This window comes from Centropristis striata, chromosome 11 (genome assembly GCF_030273125.1).
Source record: "Centropristis striata isolate RG_2023a ecotype Rhode Island chromosome 11, C.striata_1.0, whole genome shotgun sequence".
In the NCBI taxonomy this organism is placed as follows: domain Eukaryota; kingdom Metazoa; phylum Chordata; class Actinopteri; order Perciformes; family Serranidae; genus Centropristis; species Centropristis striata.
Genome location: NC_081527.1, coordinates 22,240,580 through 22,264,375, shown reverse-complemented (window position 1 = coordinate 22,264,375; position 23,796 = coordinate 22,240,580). Strand labels below are relative to the sequence as shown.

The 23,796-nt window shown below is 40.8% G+C and overlaps 1 protein-coding gene and 1 long non-coding RNA gene across 2 annotated transcripts; one reads left to right on the top strand and one right to left on the bottom strand.

The window, feature by feature from the left end:
• On the top strand, nt 1–20,444 carry lamc2 (laminin, gamma 2). The gene is made up of 21 exons (XM_059345320.1): nt 1–202; nt 6,301–6,477; nt 6,561–6,678; nt 7,190–7,305; nt 7,414–7,545; nt 7,965–8,154; nt 8,999–9,111; nt 10,480–10,872; nt 11,706–11,939; nt 12,625–12,761; nt 12,910–13,066; nt 14,271–14,476; nt 15,055–15,134; nt 15,222–15,359; nt 15,521–15,665; nt 15,756–15,905; nt 17,781–17,895; nt 17,991–18,187; nt 18,288–18,446; nt 18,931–19,030; nt 19,799–20,444. The coding sequence occupies exons 1-21, from the start codon at nt 121–123 to the stop codon at nt 20,050–20,052; spliced, it is 3,393 nt and encodes a 1,130-aa protein (XP_059201303.1). The 5' UTR covers nt 1–120; the 3' UTR covers nt 20,053–20,444.
• LOC131981031 (uncharacterized) lies at nt 7,987–11,812 on the bottom strand. The gene is made up of 3 exons (XR_009395264.1): nt 11,298–11,812; nt 10,321–10,885; nt 7,987–8,124 (listed from the first exon to the last, which is right to left on the bottom strand). It is a non-coding gene; the product is annotated as an uncharacterized LOC131981031 (long non-coding RNA).
• Nucleotides 20,445–23,796: the final 3,352 nt, after the last annotated feature.

Here is a 23,796-nt window from a genome sequence, read left to right as displayed (position 1 = left end):
ATTTGAGCGTGTTGGGACCTGCAGAGCTGCAGCAGTTAAAAGGCGACTCTCTGAGCAACTCTGGGATTTTGTGTCTTGGACTCTGACACACACACAGACACAGAGCGACACACACACACCATGAAGAACAGCTGGATCTGGATTTTACTCTGCGGACTCGTGGCTGCAGTTTGTGGCGTCCAGGCGACCTACACACTCTACGGTGAGTCCCTGAACACACCTTCTCTCTCTATAACTGTCAGACTGAAACTCACTGAGAACCTCCAACAGTCAGCGAGTCAGAAAACTTTATATAGTTCTTTATATTATAGTTCAGAATATTTGTCTCATTACCCTGAATAAACTTCTAAGTAAATAACCACATGAGAACATAGATGGATGAATAGAATAAAATGAGAATTAAAATATTAATCTTTGTTGTCTTTACTTATTGGTGAAGTGACGTATGTTCCCAGTAAAATTCATAAATAAAGTTATTCACTAATTCTGGCAGAAAATTTTACTTTTACAGCTTCTTATAGAGAAGAATTAAGTACAGTAATTTCTAGTCAAATGATTATATATATATATATGTATATATATATATATATATATATATATATATATATATAATATAAATACATAAATATTATATGTATTTTTATTTAATACAAGAAAAAACAACATTATATTAATTGTTTTCTTAAATAACTTTGGACAAAGATAAAAAGCAAAACTTATCAACGAGTGAGAAATCATTATTTCTTTACACTTTAAATCCTTAAAAACGTTTTCTCATTTTTGTTTCTCCGACCTGAGATACAGAAAATTAAATCAGTACTTCACAGTTTTACCACCTCAGGTTTCACTGAGGATCAAAGTCCTTTAATCACAAACCTCCAGTTGTCCATAAACAGATTAAATTATGATCAGAGAGAAGATAAGGTGGGACGTTGAGGGGGAAACTGACTTTATCCTTTATAAACTAAAGTTAACATCCACAGAGAAATGTTCATTAACTCTGGCAGGAAGTTTGACTTTTCCAGCATCTGAAAGAGCAGAAAAATAACAATTAATACTTAACAGAAACAGCTGATTAGATTTATTAATGTACATATTCAGCTGTAACTCACACATATTTTAATTCTCAGTGATTCTGCAGATTATTTCCATTTCAAAGACTTTTTAAACACACCTTTGTTTTAATAATACAGAGCAAACTAGAAAGGAAAAAAAAAGGAAAGAAAAAAAATTGTGGGTGAGGCCGAGTCGTGTCGCCGCAGGGAGGGAATGTATTACCCTTCATGTTTTAACGATGTGTTGCTCTGATGAATGACTTACAGAGAATTAAATATCTGTGTCTCAGTGTGTCAGAAGAAAAGTTAATAACTTTACCTGAGCAGAGGTGATTCTCACGTCTGTCAGCTTCCGATCTGAGGACAAGAACACACGGAAGGAAACAACATCTCAGAGGTTACACACTGAAAATGTTTATAAAGGATTCAAAGGAAGCAGAAAACTGTAAAAAGTTGTTTTTTTGACAGTAAGATGAGACAGATAAGACTGACAGATTAGGCTTCTGCATCATCACAGGTGGCAGACAGTTATTTTCTAAAAACTATTTCTTCTAAAAATGAAGAATGAAGCCCTGACAAGATCCTTTCACTTTACAAAAATATAAAGAAAAGAACAAAGAAGATAAAACATGTCATCCTGCAGTGTGGTGTGTGTGTGTTTGTAGTCAGTTGTACAGAAACAGCTGAACATTTAAAAGGTATCCCTCAGGGTTCTGTCCTGGTGACGCTGTTATTCACTATCTTTGCTAAGATTTCAGGTCTAAATGTGGATGGTGGCTTCACTTCTTTGAAGATGATACCATCATTTATTTTGACAGTTCCTCTGCTCAGCTGATGCTGTTTTTAACATGATTCAGATTCAGGTTTCTTAATTCTAGCTGGTTTAAAATGCAGATAAACTGAAGGATGAAGCCTCTATGAACACTCTGGATATTTCTGACTGCTCAGGGAAAGGTGTGAGACATTTTCTACTGTTATAAATATCTCAAGCGTCGACTCGAGGCATGGAGATGGAAGGGAACCAAGGGGGCTGAGAGTCAGGGTGGGGAGGTCTCTATATCCCCCCTGGTAGTTCCTGTCTATAATTCTACAATTAGTGGCGGAAGAGCCAGACGTCCTTCACTGGAAGAGCGTAGTGGGCGGGAGGGTTTGTGGACCTGAACAAAGGAGTTCAGATTAAGAAGGGGCTGTGCTGCTGTCTGTAGACAGACAAGGCTTTAATGTGATGCTGCTGAGACCTGGAGCCAGAGAGAGAGCTGAGGAGCGGAGTGACATGTGCTCTCCTGGGCTGGTTAAGAACCAGATGGATCATCTGCAGAGGTTTGGTGGTGCAGCAGGAAGACCTGCCAGTAGAGAGTTGCAGTAGTCTACACATGATAACACAAGGGCCTGAACCAGGAGTTGTGTGGATTGCTCGATCAGGTAGGGTCTGATTTTCCTGATGTTGAACAGGGAGAATTAAAACGATCTGGTAATTGAGGACACATGAACCTTGAAGGTTAGTTGGTCATCAGTCATGACACCCAAGTTTCGTGCAGAGCTTGTGGGACGAGTTGCATGGATCCAAGCTGAAGATTGATGGGCTGATATAAGGTGGGACGGGGTGGGATGATGAGGAGCTCCGTCTATGAGAGGTTGAACTGAAGGTGGTGTTCTGTCATCATGTGGAGATGTTCATAAGACAAGCAGAGATACGAGCCGAGACTGTGATGTCATTGGGTGGGAAGGAAAGGTGTCCTGTAATGAAACAGAGAACTCTGAAATGTAAAAAAGTTGTGGGGGAGGGATGGTTAGAACGAAGTCAGAGGGGACGGCAGTGAGTCAGAAGTTTGTGTGGAAGCGGGTTGTGTTTGAGGCGCGGTCTCTGTTCCTGAACCTTGTTTAATAATAATAACTAGATTTCTTGATGACAGTGATCTGCTGTATGAATGCACCTGAACACTGTTTGTGCATGTTAGATGCTGAACATCACACGTGATGCTTCTGTTGTCTGCTCCCAGTGAACAGACTGATCTGAGTAGAAAGCTTTAACTTGCTTTGTCCTCTCACTTGAATCAGCCTTCAGAAAGACAGAGATTTGGTGTCTCTGCCTTGTTCTCTTTAAGTGCAGCAGTGAATGACATTTTAAGCTGCTTTCTTGGCCTGATCTCAGTGTAAAAGGGATCATTAATCTCCACGGGATATATTTGGTTAAATATGGTTTAAATAAAAATGTAAAAATCTGCAGCAGAAAGAGCGGAAAACTCTAAGAATAAAGGAAGCCCAATAAAAAAGGTGTTTTTGAGTTGTTAAAGAAGAATAAATTCCATGTTTGGACAGCTCTTAAGTTTCACATTTGAGGTAATATTTTCCACATTAGAGTGAGATGTTTGAGGGTGTTGATCTCTATGGAGAACAGAAACAGTGGAGTTGTGAAATAGCGTTTATTGTTTTTACCGTCACGTTTCTGAACATTCAAAGGACTCCTCTCAGACTGACACATGTTGGAAACTGTCCCACAGCCGTGATAATATCTGAGCTCAGGCTGCCGGCAATCAGCTCAACATTGACTCTATCACAGAGTGAGTCAGAGGATGAGTGATCTGAGGCGAACCTCCAGCCGACAGACAGACACACCAACAAACAGACGCACCTTAAACTCACCTCACACTCACCTGGATGCTTATATTAGGGGCAGCTGTGGCTCAGTTGGTAGAGTTGGTTGGCCCCCAACTGAAGGTTTGGTGGTTCATATCCTTGAGCAAGATACTGAACCCCAAATTGCTCCCGATGCTGCGTTCATCGGTGTGTGAATGAATTCCCAATGGTGGCAGGTGGGACCGTTTAGGGTAGCCTCTGCCACCAGTATGAATGTGTGTGTGAAAGGGTGAATGAGCGCAGTCTGTAGTGTAAAGCACTTTGAGTGGTCGCAAAGCGACTAGAAAATCGCTATATAAGTGCAGGTCCATTTACCATTAGTCTGAGAGGAGAAAACATCATTCTCACTGACTGACAAGTATTCAAATATCTTTCACTTTGGAAAAATCAACAACAAATAACTCCTTTAATCATCGTGTTTACAGACATGCCCACTTTATGCTGATAACATGGGTCCATTGGGTCCATTTTCAAAGGGTCCCTTGACCTCTGACCTCTGACCTCCAGATATCCAAATAAATTGGGTTCTATGTGTCCCCATGAGTTTCCTCTTTACAGACATGCCCACTTTATGCTGATAACATACAGTTTGGGGCAGAAACCTGCAATTTTCTCATGCAAAGGGGATATTTTTGCCCAAATTCCACGACTTTATGTTAGTATTTCTGCATCCTGGGTTCCCTAAACAGTCTGTGAGCTGCATAAATCAGGTCTGACTGGAAAGCTGAGACTCTTGTGGATTCAATGAGCCCAATGTTCTTCATGTGTGATGATGTTGATGATGTATAAAATGAGCTGCTGTGACCTCTAGGATAATCACAGCCTCATGAAACTTTACAACCACAAACTAGAGACCTGGAGCATTCAGAGGATGGATGGCTAGACACTAGATTCACAATAAGCAGCAACACAACACAAGAGCTGACATACAATCACACAAAATACACAAATCTACTAAATGAAACCAGATCACAGCATGGATTTTTCTCTTCTGTTTTAAAGGTCTTGGAGTCTGAATGTGGGATTTTAAAGCTGCTGTTAGTATTTCTATGTTCAACACATTTCCAAGAATAGACTGGAAACAGACTTGCAGTACATCACAAAGCTTCTCACGTCTCAAGAAGTTACGATCAAGAGTTTCAGATTAAATGTAAAATATGAATTATTAATAGAAGATGTTGAGGTTACTCTGGTTCTTCTGCTAAAGCTGCTGATATGTGTGACTCCAGCAGCAACAAGCAGCAGCCTGTTGAAACTCTGTCAGAGTTTAAGAAGCAGCTTTAACAGAGCTGATCAGGTGTGTGTGTGTGTGTGTATGTGTGTGTGTGTGTGTGTGTGTGCGTGTGTGTGGGGGGCGTCGGCTGCTCTGGGTGTGACCGTGTGGTGGTGATGATTTGTCTGCAGGCTTCAGGCGTGGACCTGCAGCTCTCTCAGGGATTTCTGAACAAACCGCAGAACGAAAGCTTGGCCTGTCGCTCTGTAAACAGACAGACGGAGCGCAGTGTCTCCCCCTGCAGGCCGCATCACACTCTGCACTGATACATTTCTTCACTCTAAATATTCTATGAAGAGTTTAAAGACTTTCTGACGTTTCCTACAACACCAGCATCAGTGCAAAGCCTCAAAAAAAACTATTAAACAAATACTTTTAAAAAAATGTCCTGGACAACTTTTAAAAACATGATCTTTCTTCGTGCACCATCCACAGAACAAACTTTATATTTATACTCAGGAAATGTAAACATCTACAGGTCAGACTGACTGAGAGGTGATCCTTAAAATGTATGTTTTAAAAAAAAAAAAGTAATTTATTCTGGAGTAAAAAAAAAGAATAAAAACAAACAAAACAAAAAGAAAATAAACCTGAAAATAATAATAATAAGTAATAGTGAAAATAATGAAAATAATAAAGAATTTAAGAAAATGTAGAAATATAAATGTAAACCATTTTAATAATAAATGCATGTGGGCATACAACAAAAATTAAGAAATTATAAAATTATATTTTAAATGCTATTAATGAAAGGATAATTACATGTGGAAATATAAAAAATATTTTATGATAATCGCAAGAATTGTCATTTGTTTTCACTATTAATTTGTTAATTTATTTCTGTATTAATGAATTTATATGTTTTTGATATGATGCAAATTAAAGATTCAATAAAAAGATATATATATATATTTTAAAGATATATAATATATATATATATATATATTATATATAATAATATGACTATATAATAAATCAATATTAATATAAATATTATTAAATATAAATAAATAAATAAAATATATATAATAAGATTTATAATATCTATAAAATTACAGAATAATCAAATGTGGAAATATAAACAGAAATAAATAGATATAGGTGGTAAGAAAAGAGAAATAACTAAATATTAAGATTTTTCATTTATTTGTGTTTATATGTTTTTTTAAATGATATATTTAATTGTTGTTTTTTTTGCATTTAAATGACATAATATAAATAAAAATACAAACAACCTGAGCAATCAGTAACTTCATAATAGTAGATTCTCAAATGTATGGTAAAGGATATATGATAAATGATAAAACAAACTAACCGTGGCTCCTTCCCCTGCAGCGACGGCGCGCTGCGACTGTAACGGCCGGTCCCGGTACTGCCTGCGGGACGCCTTTGGCCTGCACTGCGTGGACTGCCAGGGGAACACCGAAGGGCGCCACTGCGAGCGCTGCAAGGACGGCTTCCACCTGCTGGGGGCGTCTCCAAGCTGCACGCCCTGCCACTGCAACCCCGCTGGTGAGGAACCACAACAACAAACAGCTTCTTACTGAAAACCCTCCTGATGTTCTGAAACTGATCGTTTGGTTCTCTGCCTCCAGGTTCTGTCGGCGCCACGTGTAGCAGCAGCGGGCGCTGCAGCTGCAAAGACGGCGTGACGGGAGATAAATGTGACCACTGCCCAGACGGGCCGATCGGTCCGAACGGCTGCTCGCAGAGGTGAAGAAACACTTCAGATTCCCTTCATGTTAAACTGACACTTCAACTTTTTTCAGCACTTCAGTTCCTTTCTGTGAATTCACTTCAACTGAAACTTTAACTTTTCTCTCCGTCTGAGTTCAATCTGCCACTTTCAATGTACTTTTTTAAGCTTAAACATTAACTGACGCTTCATTTCAGCCCAGCCACTTCAATTGACACTTCAACTTCTTTCAGCACTTCAGTTCCTTTCTGTGAATCCACTTCAAATGAATCCTAAACTTCTTTCTTAAACTTCTCTCATCGTCGGAGGTCAATGTGTCTCTTTAAATGTGTTTTTTTTTTAAACGTTTAAACCTTAACTGACACTTCAACTCCTATAATGCAAATACAAAGAGTCAACATTCTGAGTATAAACTGAAGCTCTGCAGCTCACACACTTTATTAGAGATTTATTACATTATCTTCACTTCCACTTCATATTTTTTTTTAAATCAGTTTGTCACAAAATTCTGTTTTTTGTGTGTTCCAGCCGGCAGCCCAGAGAGGATTCTGGGAGTCAGATGTGTTTCTGTTTTGGCCACAGCACTCGTTGTTCTGCCACTTCCGGTTTTATCATCCGCGACATCACCTCAACCTTCTCCGACGGTAAACTTTCACCTCACCTCTTTACAATAAAAGACCCACAGTGGATTCTGGGTGTGACTTCAAAATAAGAGCTTCCAGAGGATAGTGGTTGACTCTGTGTGTTTTTAGGTTTGGACGACTGGACGGCGGCGACCTCGCAGGGCGCCACGCCCGACAACGTCCACTTCCGCTGGTCACCGAAGCACCAGGACGTGGAGGTGATCTCCTCCAACATCCTGCCAGTCTACCTGTACGCCCCAGGTGAGAAGAAGCACCGCCCCTTTCACCTCCTACTGACAGCTCCTCTTTTCAGTTGTTTCCTCACCTCGCCCAACTCCCGTCCTCTCTTTCCTTTCCTTTTGTCCTCCTCTCCTCCTCTCCACGTCCTCCTCCTCTCTCCTCCTGCTCCTCCTCCTCCTGCTCCTCCTAACCTCTCCACTCCTCCTCACTTCTCCTCCTCCTCCTCCTCCTCTCATTCTCCTCTCCTCCTCTTCCTCCTCCCCTCCTCTTCTTTCTCCTCCTTTCCTCTCCTCTCCTCCTCTCCTGACCAGGTGTCTTCTCTCCTCCTCCTCTCCTCTCATTCTCCTCTCCTCCTCTTCCTCCTCCCCTCCTCTTCTTTCTCCTCCTTTCCTCTCCTCTCCTCTCCTCTCTGACCAGGTGTTTCCTCTCCTCTCCTACAGCTCCTTACCTGGGGAACCAGCTGCTGAGTTACGGTCAGAACTTGTCCTTCTCTCTGCGTCTGGACCGTGGCGTCCGTCACCCGTCCACCAGTGACGTGGTGTTGGAGGGTGGCGGCCTGCGGGTGGCGTCCTCGCTGGGCGACCTGCGCTCCATTGTCCCCTGTGGACAGAAGATCAAGTACAGCTTCAGGTGAGTTTGTTGTTCTGACCGTTTGAACCTGTTCGTTCTCATTCGAGTGTGAACATTCCTGAAGAAGAATTCTGAGCAAGTAGAAACAAACTTCTGCTGAGAATGTTTACACATGATTTACTGCACAGAAACAAGCTGTTTTATCCATAAAGCTCTCATGTTAAAACAAAGTTATTTAACTTTCTGTGTGAGACTCACCTGAAGCATCTCAACAGGCAGTGGTGGAAAGTACATTTACTCAAGTACTGTACTTGAGGTACTTGTACTTTCCTTGAGTATTTCCCACATTTGTAACTTTATACTTCTACTCCACTACATTTTTAGACAAATATTGTAGTTTTTGCTCTACTACATTTAGCTGACAGCTCAAGTTACTTTTCAAGTCAAGATTTATCATGAAAAACATGATCAATTTAAAGTGATTAGACATTTTTTTTAAATCAAACATCATTCACTTCCTCCTTTGATTTCACACTCCGTATTGCCACTTCACGGACACTAGATGGTGCCAACAACAACATAGTGAACATAGCAGCCGATAAATGAGCTGATAACAACCTGCTGGACCTGCCAGCAGGTGGAGCAATACTGATAATAAACAACCATTTCACAGTGTGATAACGACTGAATCTGCAAGATCTGAGAGAAAAATCTAACATTGCCATTAACAACAATAATAATCTAAAGAATCTGAGCTGAAACAATGTTGTTTCAACACTGTTGGTGGAGCCCTAAAATAACAGTAATAATGGATAAAAATAGGGGAAAATAAAGTCAGTATGGTGTCACAATGGTGAGAAAAACTAATAATAAAAAACAATGTGGAATGTTTTGCTGTGGACAGACTGGACGAGCAGCCCAGCAGCAGGTGGAGGCCTCAGCTCTCCTCCTCTCAGTTCCAGACGCTCCTGCAGAATCTCACCGCCATCAAGATCAGAGCCACGTTCGGCGAGAATGGTGAGCTTTCCGTTCTTTTATGGTTTTCCTTCTTTAAATTCTGCACTTTGTCACTTCCCTCTCTTTTGTTCACATCCTTTCTTTGTTCCATCCAGCCGGCCTTCCTCTCTGGAATTCACTTTTCTTCTGTCTTACTGTAACATTTAGGTCTCAAGTTTTCATCTTCAGTTTGACTGCAGTATCATTTATAACATCAGCTTCTGCAGGAGCTGTGTCTGGATGACTGCCAGTACAGCGTTAATACATCAGTCTGGAAGTCTGAAGCTAAATAAAGACATCTATCTGTGATTTAATGTGAATAAACGGATCTAAAGTATGCAGAAATAGCTACAACATGATGCTGATGTGGAAAAAGTCTGAATTGATTCTTTGTCAGGTCTGTGAGCAAGAACACAAGAACACTGCTGTTAAAATGATGGTTTCTATATATGGAGTCTGGTGCAGCAGAGTGAAGCTGTGCAGGGGAATCTCAACGCGGTTGGCTTTTACAACACAACGTCAAAATTCTTGAAAATGTTCAGCTTAAGTGGCTGACTCGTGACATTTCATCATGTTTCAGCTTTTAGCAGTCAGACTTCTTCCGATAGTTTCTCCTGGTATAATTAGGGACCAAGCACCGATGGTGCGAGGACCCTATTGAGATTGGTCTGTTTATTATTATAAGGGCAAATGAATTTGTTTTTGAGGGCTTTATCTTATTCCAAAACTAGAATTGAGCCCCCAAAACAGGTTTGTTGTAGAGACACAAAATTTGGTACATACATGTATCATGGGAAGATGCACCAAAAAGCCTCCAAACAAACAGGAAGACGGTCATCTTGGATCGAAAATGCAGTTTTAGACATTTTTCGCCATTTCCACGCCGCATACTACATAACATACATAACAGACTCCTCACTATAGATTTAATCCGAACGACTTCAGACTTGTTCAGTACCATCACAAGGCGTTTGACATCAAAAGTTATTAAAAGCTTTGCAGACCATCACACTATGTGGCTGTGACATGGCGGCAAAATATGGCGTTTTTCATAAAACACGAGACCTTATAACTTGACCATACATTGTCCAATCTGCCTCAAACTTGTCATGCATGAAGATGGTCCATCACTGAAAAGTTATACATAACAATATTTCATAAAGTCCCGCCCTTTTAGATTAGCCATCTCCCCTTTTCCTAACTAATGAACCGTTTGTCGTAGAGACTTACATGAGGTGCCAGTGTACTCAGCAGAGAGTCCTTGATTATCTCGCCCCTTCAACAATCGGTGGACCTAGCATGGCTGGCTCCCCCGACGACTCCACTTTGCTCAGGTCCGTTCATCGCTGCTTGCTTTAATGACATTTTGTGTTTTTTTCTGTCTTCCAGGCCGTGGTTACCTGGACAATGTGAAGCTGGTGTCTGCGCAGCGTGGTGACGGCGCCCCAGCCAGCTGGGTTCAGACCTGCAGCTGCCCGCCGGGTTATGAGGGCGACTTCTGCGAACGCTGCTCGGTGGGCTTCAGACGCAGCCGGCCCGCAGACGGATCGTTCAGCAGCTGCGAGCCGTGCAAGTGCAGAGGAGGCAGCTGCGACCCGCAGACGGGAGACTGTTACTCTGCAGACGAGACACCCGGCGAGCAGAGCTGCTCCCAGGGCTTCTACCGTGACCCCTGGCAGCTCCGCAGCTGCGTGAAGTGCCCCTGTCCGGACGGCGTGTCCTGCTCGCTGCCTCACGGCTCACTGCAGCCGCGCTGTGAACGCTGCCCGGCTGGAGCCACAGGTCGGTGATGTCACTGTGACGTCATGAATAACATAATATAGACCCTTTTTCAACTGACGTCACAAAATTTTGCATGCGCATTCTATCAACAGAAGTGGTGTTGTTCTCCAGTCGTTCTGACTGACAAAGAAGCATTTATAAGCATTTACAAACTGTTCCCAGCATCATTAGTGATTGGTCTCTAGTAGCTTTGTTGTTTTGTGTACATAAACACAGATAGCACAAAATCAGGACTACTAGAGTCCAATGACGCCTCGCCTGCAAATAAAACACAAGCACGTTTGTTTAGCTTAGCAGGCTACTAGCTAAATCTAACGCCAGCTTACGAACTTTAGCTGTATTTGATTACAATTCTACATAGTAAAGGCAATCCCTAATGTAAACAAGGCCTCCCCTTAAATCAAAGAGTAGATAGATAACCTTACCTGATATAAAGTGGGCGCTGCAGACGCCAGCATTTCTGCTTATGTCCTCATTCCAGTCCACGTGTTTAACCGCCTGCAGACACAGACGCCGCCGGTTGCTCTGAAATGGTCGTGGTCCTGTCGGGATCCTATAAAACTTTAGTCCACAGGTGGAATAGCGATTCATACAACCGTATAGGCAACAACCAGACATGTTGATGCTGGGAACAGTTTGTAAATGCTTATAAATGCTTCTTTGTCATTCAGAATGAGTGGAGAACAACACCACTTCTGATGACAGACTGCGTGCATACTTTCTACATCATCATTGTGTACAAACAGTACAAGGGTCTATAGATTCTAAACCCAGTCGGATAATAGTAATAATCTGATGATGTGATGATGACATTGAGTCTGTTCCTCCTGCAGGTTTCCGCTGCGATGTCTGTCAGGAGGGGTTTTACGGCGACCCGACGGGCGCTAGCGGCGAGCGGCGTGCCTGCAGGCCCTGCCAGTGTAACGGACACATCGACGTCAGCGTGGCAGGAAGCTGCGACCGCAGCAGCGGCGAATGTCTCAAGTGTCAGAACAACACGGAGGGGCGGAGCTGCGAGGCCTGTCAGCGAGGATTCTACCGCCAGCGGGACGCCGACGCCTGCAAACGTGAGAACGACCAATAAGTTTACCCTTTAATGATCAGAGGAGTCACAGGAGAGCTACAAAAAATAGATCTGGGAACAAACAAAACAAAAAAAAATATTTTTTTTTTAAATAGTCATTTATGTGATAAAAAAAACGAAATATATGTATTTCTATGAATGTAAAAGATAAATAAAAATCCTCATGATTATTCTTTCATAATTTTTTATTTGTCTTTATATTTCTATTTATTTATTCTTTGATTTTATTTATCCTCTCTATATTAACACATACATTTCCTTATTTATTTTTTTAATCATTTCACATCATATTTCTACATTTTTCTTTACTTTTTTATTCTTTAATTTACCCTTTTTATGTTTCCATATTTATTTGCTGATTGTTTTACAGATTAACTACCATGACTCCCAGAAACTGAAAATGAAGAATGAACAGAATTGTTAGTTGCAGATTTCTTAAAAGAGATTATGTATTTATTCCACAGAGGGCTGCCTGTAAACCTGCTCGAGTTTAATTTAACATGTGAAGGACAAAAAAAGTGAATAAAATGTTTGATATTTGAGATGAATCTGATTAAATACAGTGTTAAATTGGACTTTAATAAAAGGATTTCTTACGTCTTTGCTTGTATGATATTAAAACATTTCCACCTAGTTGAAATATTAACTTTTGTCTGTGTTGTGGACAGCGTGCAACTGCGACCTTCAGGGGTCAGAGGTCAGACAGTGTGATGACTCCGGCCGCTGCCGCTGCAGAGCCGGCTTCGAGGGTCTGAAGTGCGAAAGATCCAACTGCCCCGCTTGCTTCAGCCCCATCAAGAACAAGGTTAGACCTGAACACAGTCACAGCAACTCTTCAAACGTGTCGTCTGAAACCTTATGCCACAGAGAGTATTATTGGATCCAGAGTCTTTGGAACAGGTCGCTGATCAGAAATAATGATGTAAAAATGTGTTTCTTGTGTTCTTTTGCAGATGCAGGCGTACGCGGACAAACTGAAGGAGCTGGAGGCTCTGCTCTCGCAGGTGGATGGTGGTTTGAAACCGGCCAACAGCCCCGACATCGAGGCTGCTCTGAAGGTGATGGAGGAGCTGGTGGACGACCTGCAGTACGACACCGAGCTGCTCACAGGTGAACTTCCTGTCATTACCAGCAGACATTAAAGGGACAGTTCAGGCAGGCAGGATGGATTTTAGACACCGAAAGAAATCAGTTTCCTCTCAGTCAGACAGGCTGTCACCAGACTCCTTTGTTAAAAACAGTCATTTTAGGGAGCTGCCTTCATCAGATTATGTGTTTGTGTTATTATGTGACTTAACCCCAGTTATTATTCAGAGGTCCCGTCGGAGGGCGTTGCTCAATTTTAGGAATAAACTGGAGATACTGATATTATATGAAACAAAATGGTAAATGGTAAATTGACCTGCACTTATATAGCGCTTTTCTAGTCGCTTTGCGACCACTCAAGCCGCTTTACACTACAGACTGCAGTCATTCGCCCGTTCACACACATTCATACTGGTGGCAGAGGCTACCCTAAACGGTGCTACCATTGGGAATTCATTCACATGCCGATGAACGCAGCATCGAGAGCAATTTGGGGTTCAGAATCTTGCTCAAGGATACTTTTACATGTAGGCTGCCATGGTCAGGGATTAAACCACCAACTCTCTGATTGGTGGGCAACCCGCTCTACCAACTGAGCCACAGCCGCCCTGACTAGAATGTGACCTCTGAGGTCATGCTATCTGAATGAAAAAAGGCTCTCTGGGTGCCCACGTCTTATCTTTACATAAATGCAGTTTAATGCAAAAACAACAGTTTCATGAATAAAATTGCATTATTCAGCACCAAATGTGTGTAGCAAATGGTATCAACCAAAAAATTTCTGCAACAACTTATGGGACACAGTTGAACATGGAAATAGACTTTAGAAAGCAAAACTAATGTTATGAGCCTTTATACACCATAATAGGTCTCAATTAGTAAATAATAAATTAATTAAGTCACCACCTATTTGGAGAACCACCTATTCTCCAAATAAAGGAACCAGAATAGTAACTGGTTAAAGTGTTGTTTCAGATACACCAGAGACAAACAATAACACAACCAAACTCACAGACTGAACTGGTGTTATATTTAAAGTTTAGCTTAGAGGAAACTGAAGCTGTTATCAATGCTGTCCTCGAAAGCCACCAGACTCCTTTGATAACAACAGTAATTTTAGCTCACAGAACACAGCAGTGGTTGGTGTGTTCGCTGCCTCCAACGTTCAGACGGTTTGTGCTCGTTTTGTTCCACATGTGATAACAGTCTAACCTCCTGCCTCCAACAGGACAGGAGAAGAACCTGCAGGGCCGCCTGTCATCCATCAGCAGGAGTCAGCTATCCGACGGTCTGGAGCTCCAGAACCTCGCCGACGCAGCTGATGACATCAAACGAACGCAGCAGACGTACAAGACGAAGGAGAAGGAGCTTCAGAGTCTGATAGAGGACATGAAACGCAAACTGGCCAAGGCCAAGGCAGACCTCAGATCAGCTGTAAGTCTCTAACTGACCTCAGATCAGCTGTAAGTCTAACAGACCTCAGATCAGCTGTAAGTCTAACAGACCTCAGATCAGCTGTAAGTCTCTAACTGACCTCAAATCAGCTGTAAGTCTAACAGACCTCAGATCAGCTGTAAGTCTCTAACTGACCTCAGATCAGCTGTAAGTCTAACAGACCTCAGATCAGCTGTAAATCTCTAACAGACCTCAGATCAGCTGTAAATCTCTAACATACCTCAGATCAACTGTAAGTCTCTAACAGACTTCAGATCAGCTGTAAGTCTAACAGACCTCAGATCAACTGTAAGTCTCTAACAGACTTCAGATCAGCTGTAAGTCCCTAACAGACCTCAGATCAGCTGTAAGTCTCTAACAGACCTCAGATCAACTGTAAGTCTCTAACAGACCTCAGATCAGCTGTAAGTCTAACTTACCTCAGATCAGCTGTAAATCTCTAACTGACCTTTGAATTAATCAGAACTGAACTAAAATTAAAGTAACAGTTGGTGTAACCCTGACGATGAGATGATTGGCAGGTATCCTCTAACAGCTGTGACTCTTCTTCCTGTCAGGAGATTCCTGTGGGCGATGCTCCACTGGGTCCGGACCCGCTCTCCTCTCTAGTGCCGGTGGCTGAAAGTCTGGCTGATAAGTGAGTCCTTTTCATTGAACCATTTCATGCTGTAACTGATAAACTTTTGTTCCCGTGCTCATCACTTCCTGTCCCTCTGTCCTGCAGACACCAGACGACGGCCGGCGGCATTGAGCAAATCGCCAACGAAGCTCTGAGCGACTCGCAGAAGAGTCTGGCTCTGGTCCGAAACCTCATGAACAAGGAGAACAAAGTCAAAGAGCTGATCGGAGATCTGAAAACCATGTGAGTCTTCTTCTGCCTCACAGTTGATGTTCCAGTCCTGTTCTTTGTCCTTTTATAGTCAGAACATCAGAAAAAGTACAAGACCGTTACAAAAGTTGCACGAACCAGAACAGAACAGTTCTGTGTTGGTGTATGAATACTGATGATGTTCTTGTATTCAGGTACGATAAGACTTCGGCCCAGGTGAAGGGTTTGGAGAACCAGGCGACCCGGCTGAGTGCTGAGGCCAAAGATGAGAGCAAAAGGGCAGACGGCATGTTGAAAGACATCGCCAGTCTGGAGGGAAACATCCCGACTCCCCTGAAGGTAACTAACTGTCAGAGGTCCAGTGCTCAGAAACAACCGGTGCTGACCGATCATGAGTAAATTCTAATCCCGTTCTCCCATCATGCTCAGGGGCTGGTGGACACCATGGTTTCTCGGTTGGACGATGTGAAGGGGGCAGTGGACAACGATATCTCAGGCCTAGAGACGCTGCGGGATGGCGTGCAGCGAGACAAGACCGCCACAGAGGACCTGCTGGCCAAGGGCAAAAACGCACAGCAGGTACTGACGGATTACAGATCGTTTAAATCTGCTCTGAAGTGACGAACCGAACCAGCAACAAGATTCATAATTATAATAATAATAATACATTTTATTTGTAAAGCAGTTTTCATGATGATGATAATGATGGACCAGTTTTTCATATACAGTTGTGTGTCGTTAGTGTAGCAGTGGAATGATACAGATTCAGACCTCACCCAAGGTTATAATAGTTTTGGATTTTTCATTAGTTTTAGTTTTAATTTCATTGTGAATTTTTGTTTTCAAATTCAGTTAGTTTTAAGAGTGAGTTTTCTAGTTTTAGTTTAGTTTTTGAAAATGCTTAGTTTTAGTTTAGTTTTTATTAGTTTTAGTGTTAGTTTTAGTTTTTTTGTAATGGGCTATGTGTCGGGTGCCAGATTCAAAGAGTTCATAATAAATTTTGCCTTTGTTTCCTTTGGTTTATTCATCTCAGCCCCAATAAGGTTATTAACTCTTACAGTTCTGGGTGTTTTGAATTTTGGTTGGAGTGTAGACATCCCAGTCTCAGTAAACATATTTACCATGTGTTGCATGTTCAAATAGAAACACTGAATTACGAATGAAAAAAGTTAACAAAAACGAAAACTAAGGACATTTACACTATAATTTTAGCTAGTTTTAGTTAGTTTTGTAACCACGCAATACAGTTTCAGTTAGTTATCGTTTTTTTTAAAACTCTAGTTTTTATTTTTATTTCAGTTAACGAAAATCTTTTTTCAATTCTAGTTTTCGTTATTTCGTTAGTTTTCGTTAACTATAATAACCTTGACCTCACCTTACACATGGAACATAAAGTCAGTTTTCAAACAAGTTAGGAAGATGGTAAATTTACTTGGTTGATGGTGAGGAACCTGCAGACACACAACGCAGATACTTCGTCAGCTTCACAGCTACAGACCTTGAAGGCTGTTGTCTCTACTTAAAAACTCCCCACAGCTTGTTTCTACAGCAGCTTATTACAAACCATGTCTTCATCTGGAGTTAGTAGCGCCCTCTTGCGGCTGTAGTAATTGGGAGTATAAAGCACAAAGTCTCAGTAAGGGTGGGGGGGAGCGGACCAGGTCCACCGTTCCAGGACGTTCACCAGGAGATGGAAAGGACAGAAAAAATAAAGCCATAAAAAAAAGTATGTAAAATGACCAAGAAAGACACGTAAAGATACAAAAAGACCCAAAAATATGTAAAATTACTTAAACCAAGTCATATAAGACATCAAAAGCTGTTACCTGTTCCCCAGCAGACTAGTATTGGTGTCCCATGTTGTCCCAAGTGTAGCATGTGATTCAAACATCTCTTAACTTCCTGCATCATGTTTTTACTGAACTATGTCACTTCCAGTAGTCACGTCGTCCTCCTAACTACTTCACTTCCAGCATTTTACTTATTTCCTCTTTAAAGTGTATTTTAGAGCTGAACCAGGAACTGCTTGGCCCTAACCTTAGAGAAGTGCTGACGGAGCACAAATTCAACCAAACTGAAGCTTTTTGTTCCAGCAGTGATGTAGAATGACATGTGTCTGTTTCTAGAAACTCTGAACCAGTGAAACGCTTAGGCGACGGAGATCTTGTTGCTTAAATCATGTAGTTCTGTTTCAATGGAGCTTAATTCATTTTGCCAGTGTGAATAAAGCTGCTGGAGTGTTTTGTAACCCTTATATATCAGTCATCATGCTTGTTTTCATAAAACAGCATCGACACTTTTCTTTGTGTTTGTTCTGAACAGACTTTAAGATGAACAATAAACATAAAAAACCTCTATCAGAATTTTCACAGCACAAGAATATAGATCTTGAGTCTGGTCTGGTTTTTGTGTTGAGTTGACGTGAAAGTTTTCATCCAACATGTTTTCTCGCAGGTGTTCGACCAGCTGGTGGACAGAGTCGATGTCGCCGAGGAGGACACAAAGGGCGCTCTTCGACTCATCAAGAGCAATACCAAGGAGCTGGACGACGCCCTGAACACCCTGAGAGGTGAGCACCCTGACACCCAGAGGGAATCTCTGTGTTTTTTCTGTAACAACTACTGACTGACTGACTGACTGACTCGTCTCCATCTTCCTCCACAGGGTTCGACAAGCAGATCGCCGACAGTAAAGCTCTGGCCGACGCCGCCGTTGGCCGTCTTCCTGGCATCAGCGCCACCATCAAGGAGGCCGTGAAGAACAACGCGAAGACCGCCTCCGTCCTGGGAGACGTGTCCAACGACTTCAGCGGCGCAGTGGGAACCATCAACATGGCGGAGAACCTGTGGGACAAACTGAAGGTAACGTCTTATTCATGGACAGACGGTTTAACTAGACATTAACAGCCTGTCCATCAGAGACACGTCCGCTCTATGTTCACTTGGTGTCTTCGTTCTTCAGGGAACTTTGGATACTTTGCCATCTCCCACCAATCTACTGAATGAAGCGACCAAACTGAAGGAGGATGCCAAGGATCTAAAGACGCAGGCTCAGGGGACAGTTGGAGACGTGGCTGCAGAGCTGGACGAAAGCAGGACGCTGAAGGACGCAGCTCGCCAGGTAAAGTGTCCTCACAGAGACGAGAAAATCCTGAAAGTCATTAGGAGAAACATCCTCAAAATAATGATGTATCGTCTAAGAAAGTTCTCATTATTTAGAAATAGTAAATCATTATTTTGAGAAAGTTTCTTAGTTGTTGCGAAATGTTCTAATTATTTTGAAGTTATTATTGAGATATAAAGTCTAAAATACAGTTTGAATAAAACATTTTTGTTATTATGAAGTATAAAGTTGTTATTCTGATAAAGTTTCTCATTCTTTTGAGTTATTGAGATATAAAGTCATTTTTTAAATAAATGTTCTTGTTATTTTGAGAGGATTTCTCATTATTTGGATAAAGTTTGCCGTGATGACTTAAAAGATATTTTTTTTACTTCATCACAAGTTTTCTTTTTCTTTTTTTTTTTCATTTTACTGGTGGAAGTGTCCTTCCATAGAGATAAAAAGTCATTAAGTTTTAAAGATGTGAATGTTCTCTCTGCAGGCTGCTGCTGAAGCCGTTGAAGCTTTCGACAACGCCAGAGGGACGAGGAGCGCTGTGGGACAGACGCTGAGAGACGTCAACGACCTGCTGGCCAACATGAGTGAGTTAAAGAGCGACTTCAACCTAAAAAATGAGAAATACATATTACTGTTTTATATATTAAGACAGTTTTGGTTTGATTTGCAAGAGTTGGGCTGTAGAGATATTGGCCTTCTCTCCAGTGTAATGGAACTAAACTCCTCAAAAAAAGTTTTGAGACAACGCTAATTGGTGCTAAATTCTATATGGTTGTAAAACCTGATTAGTTGCCTTTACAACGAGGTACAACTTGGAAACTCTGTGCATTCGTGAAATGAGCAGCAAAGCTAAACATGTGGGTAGTGCCCCAAACAAATGTGCAAAACCCTCTGCAGTATCTCTTGTTATTGTTCTGGTTCTGAGCTCCAGGTGCTGCAGGTGTGAGACCTGATTGGCTCCTGATTGACAGTAGTTGTGTGCATTGGTCCTGCAGCTCTGTTGAGTTTGTGTGTGCATCCAATACACCAGGCAACTCAAAAGGGAGAATACTGCAGGGGGTTTTGGCACATTTTGTTTGGGGCACTCCCCAGACATTTCGCTGTGATGCTCATTCCACAGAAGCATGATCCTTACAAGTTGTACCTCGCTGTAAAGGTGATTAATCAGGCTACCCAACCATATAAAATACAACACCAGTTAATATTATTAAAGGAGAGAAATAATTGACTGAAATAAAGTTTCAAACCTTCTTTGAGGAGTTTAGTCTTTGATAAGATTCCAGTCTTTCATGCAGGATGAATGCATGATTTTCACTTATTGTAAGAAGAAATATTTTGATTCACCCTCTCAGACCAGACTGGGACTGTGGACGAGGAACAGCTGAAGCAGCTGGAGGACTCTCTGGCCGGCGCTCAGAGAGACGTGGAGGCAAACCTGCGCCCTCGGCTCAGGAACGTATTGGATCAAGAGGCTGCCCAGCGCCGCCTGCTCAACCGCCTCAATCTGGACTTGGACACCATCCTGGGAGACATCAGCAACCTGGAGGACATCCTGGCGGCCATCCCCACAGGCTGCTACAACAACGCCCCCATCGAGGAGGCCTGAGGACCGCCAAGTTCTGGTTCCACAGAGTCCTGATCCACTATCAGCCAACACTATCCACTACCATTCCAACAAGAATCTACCCACTTGTATTAAAACACATGGTGAAATCTGACAAAACTCAGTGAAATGCTTGTGCTGCGTTCATGGCACATTGTATCTGTTAATATCAGTTTCTGACTCTTGACAACTGTTCAAGTCAAACCAAACAAATCTGACCTGAACATTACTAATTGTTACTAAGGATTTTTTTCTGGTATTTTACAGAAAAAAACAGAATGATTTGAAATAAACTGGGTAAAGACTGAATGTACCAAAGAGCTGATTCTGCTGCAGACCAGCAACATATTAAAATAAAGATATAAACAATGTTTGACCCGGAAATAGATATATATATATATTAACACTATTGCACTTATCGACTGATAACCTTTTGAAATAAACATTAATAACGTTTAGTATCAAACTTTTCTGTCTCATATATAACTTTCTGTGTATATGAAACCACATTTTTCTGTTTAGGATTTGATGTTTGTGCGTAAATGTCAGTGTTTTTTTATTTATAACTGTAAAAACAGTTCATGAGGTTTTTTTTATTTGTTGTGTTGTCTCGCCAGCAGAAATATTTATGTTTTGTAACCTTTTTGAAATAAAACCTGCTGCACTTTTTTATGTTTTACAACAATTTGTAGTTGTCTCTTTTTTCATCTCTCTGATAATATTTATAGATTTATGATTTTTCTATTGGAAGCACCTGCTGAGATTATGGAAGCCAAATCAAATAAATAAATACATTTAAAAATTAGATAAATTACAGTTGCAGAATGTGTAAAAAGTGAATCAGCTGACCTGTAAGGTAATAAAAAGTGTAATAAAAAGTGTGTTGGTGAATAATAATTATAATGAAGCAGCCTGCATTCATATTACAGAATAAACTTTATTGTGTTGTTTTAATGACAAGAGTTACTGTTCGAGTCACACATGCAGGATGAAGTCAGAGAGGCGGAGCTACGAGCCTGTCAATCAGCCACACCGACACGCCCACTATGTGTTTTAATGTATATATCTACGGAAGTGGCAGATTATGACTCTTGTAGTTATTATAATGCAGGTTTTAAAAAAACAAACATGAAGATCCATCGTTTAGTCTCACGTTAAACTGAATGTGTCATTTGCAGAAATTCTGCCAGTACCCAAGAAAAGTGCCGACCCCAGCTTTAAATAAACATCAGTTAGCCGGGGTAGGTGGAGTTACTTTAGTGTCTTTTCTTTCCATCAAACAGAAGAATCTTTGGGATTAGCCGCAGAAATTTTGGATTTGTCACAAAACTTTTAGATTTGCAACAAAACGTTTAAATTGGCCACAAAAACTTTTAGATTTGCCATAAAAGTTTTAGATTTGCCACAAAATTTTAGATTTGCCACAAAACTTTTAGATTTGACACAAAACTTCCACATTTGCCAACAAAACTTTTTGATTTGCCACAAAGCTTTTTGATTTGCCACAAAATTTCGAGATTTGCCACACAACTTTTAGAGTTGCAACAAAAATTTTAGATTTGCCATAAAACTTTTAGATTTGCAACAAAATTTTTTTGATTTGCCATAAAACTTTTAGATTTGCAACAAAACTTTTAAATTGGCCGCAAAACTTTTAGATTTGCCATACAACTTTTAGATTTGCCACAAAACTAGCAGATTTGCCACCAAACTTCTAGATTTAGGTTTTTAGATATTACATAAAACTTTTTGATTTGCCATAGAACTTTTAGATTTGCCACAAAACTTTTAGATTTGCCATAAACTTTTAGATTTGCCACAAAACTGTTGGATTTGCCACAAAACTAACAGATTTGCCACAAAACTTTTGGATTTGCCAACAACACTTTTGGACTTGCCACAAAACTACCAGATTTGCCACAAAAGTTTGGCATTACAACCTTTTTAAAATGCAGTTTAAGAATTTATTTACTCTCTAAATAATTTGCATAATAAAGACACACAGTAACTCCGTAGCATTCCGGATTAAACAATGGCGGTTCATCCACCAATGAATTGATATTATTTGCCAAAGAAATATTTTATTTAAATAGCATAAGAGGGTTTTCACTGCTTCATGTAACCAGAGTTTTAAATTATTTAAAATCAGGAGAGCAAAAAATCCCAAAAGAAAAATCCTAAATTTAAATATTTTCAAATTCAGTTTGGTTCTGATCTTTTCAGTTGAGTCCTCAGTTTATAAATGTTTGACAATAACATAAAATGAAATTTAGATCTGTAAACACACACACACACACACACACACACACACACACACACACACACACACACTAAAAATGACAGATTGTTGTTCAGAGTGCATCACTGTTTACAATCAAAAGAAGTCAGAGCAACAAAAGGCAGATTAATACAGAAGACAAGATAAATTTTCAGCTACATAGTTCAAAAGGTGACACACACACACACGCACACACAGATGAGGCGTCGGTCTCGAGTACGTACAGATTTACAGCGTGAATAGAAAATGGACAAATGTGGGCGGGCACGGTCCCCACTGGATATTATATTTATATATTTTATATATATTTACTTTTTGTGTCGTTCCTTTTCTCTTTTTTTTGCAAACACGTTTACAAACGATCATTTCCTACCAAGTGATGAACACTCATGCCAGAACAGAACCAAACTGTTGAAGCATGCAGTCTATAAGAAGAGCTAACAGCAGAAAGAAAACAGCCTTAAACACTCCAACAACAACAACAACAACGATAACAACAACACGACAACATCAACACTGCTGCTGAGGATGTGTTCTAGAAAAGTCCATCATCGTGACGTTCAGGATCCTCAGCGCCTGATAGAAGACGGAGTTGATCTGTAAGCCTGATAAACCTTCAGCTCCGAGGTTAAACTGTTGACCTGAACTATGATCTTGTGTCTCTATGTACACTTTTAGCTACAGCGGGACTGAGACCGCGGCGGCAGCGGGAGAGCAAACAGAGCAAACTGGTTGGAGAAGTTAAATTAGTTTTCCTTAAAACGGCCTCATGCAAGAACACGTTTACCTTCTACCTCTGCGTTCACACAGAACATATAAAAACACGGCTGGTTAGTGTTTATGTTAGAATGTTACCTGCCAACTGAACGGACGTTTATCAGCAGCTTTTATTAGTTTACCTGCGCCACCTGCTGGCAGGTCCAGTAGGTTGTTTTCGTCTCGTTCAGTAGAGACGGAGCGCAGTGCGTCACTCTCTGAAAACCACATCCACCGCCAAGCAAACCACCAGGAGCTGAGACGCTAACAAAGTGCCTGAAGCTAAATAATAACATTATATTACAACTTCTGAAATGGTTATTGTAGCAATCTGCATCTACCAGAGAGGACAAGGTAGCTGTTAGCATGCTAATGTTAGCTGTGTGTTAGCACGCTAATGTTAGCATACTAATGTTTAGCGTTTTAGAAATGTTTTAGTGTTTAGCACTTGTTAATAACATTACCACATACACTGTAAAAAAAATCTTTAAATCTTGACACCGTCAAATATATATATTAGTTATTTTACAGATAATTTCTATAAAAATACAGATAATATACAGTAAATATCTGTATTTAAAATGTATATCTGTAGAATAGCTAAAGTTTTTTTTAAAAACTTTAATATGACAGTAAGTGTTGCTGTCAGATGTTTAACTGTTTGTTTTTTTTACTTTTTTTTTTAAAAACATTACATTTTTACTGAAAGAAAA

What these genes read in the sequence shown, in the direction of transcription:
- lamc2 (XM_059345320.1), top strand. Translation starts at nt 121, where the DNA reads ATGAAGAACAGCTGGATCTGGATTTTACTCTGCGGACTCGTGGCTGCA. An exon ending in CACCTCAACCTTCTCCGACG is followed by an intron (nt 7,306 to 7,413) that starts GTAAACTTTCAC and finishes GTGTGTTTTTAG; the next exon opens with GTTTGGACGACTGGACGGCG. An exon ending in TGAAGGACGCAGCTCGCCAG is followed by an intron (nt 18,447 to 18,930) that starts GTAAAGTGTCCT and finishes TTCTCTCTGCAG; the next exon opens with GCTGCTGCTGAAGCCGTTGA.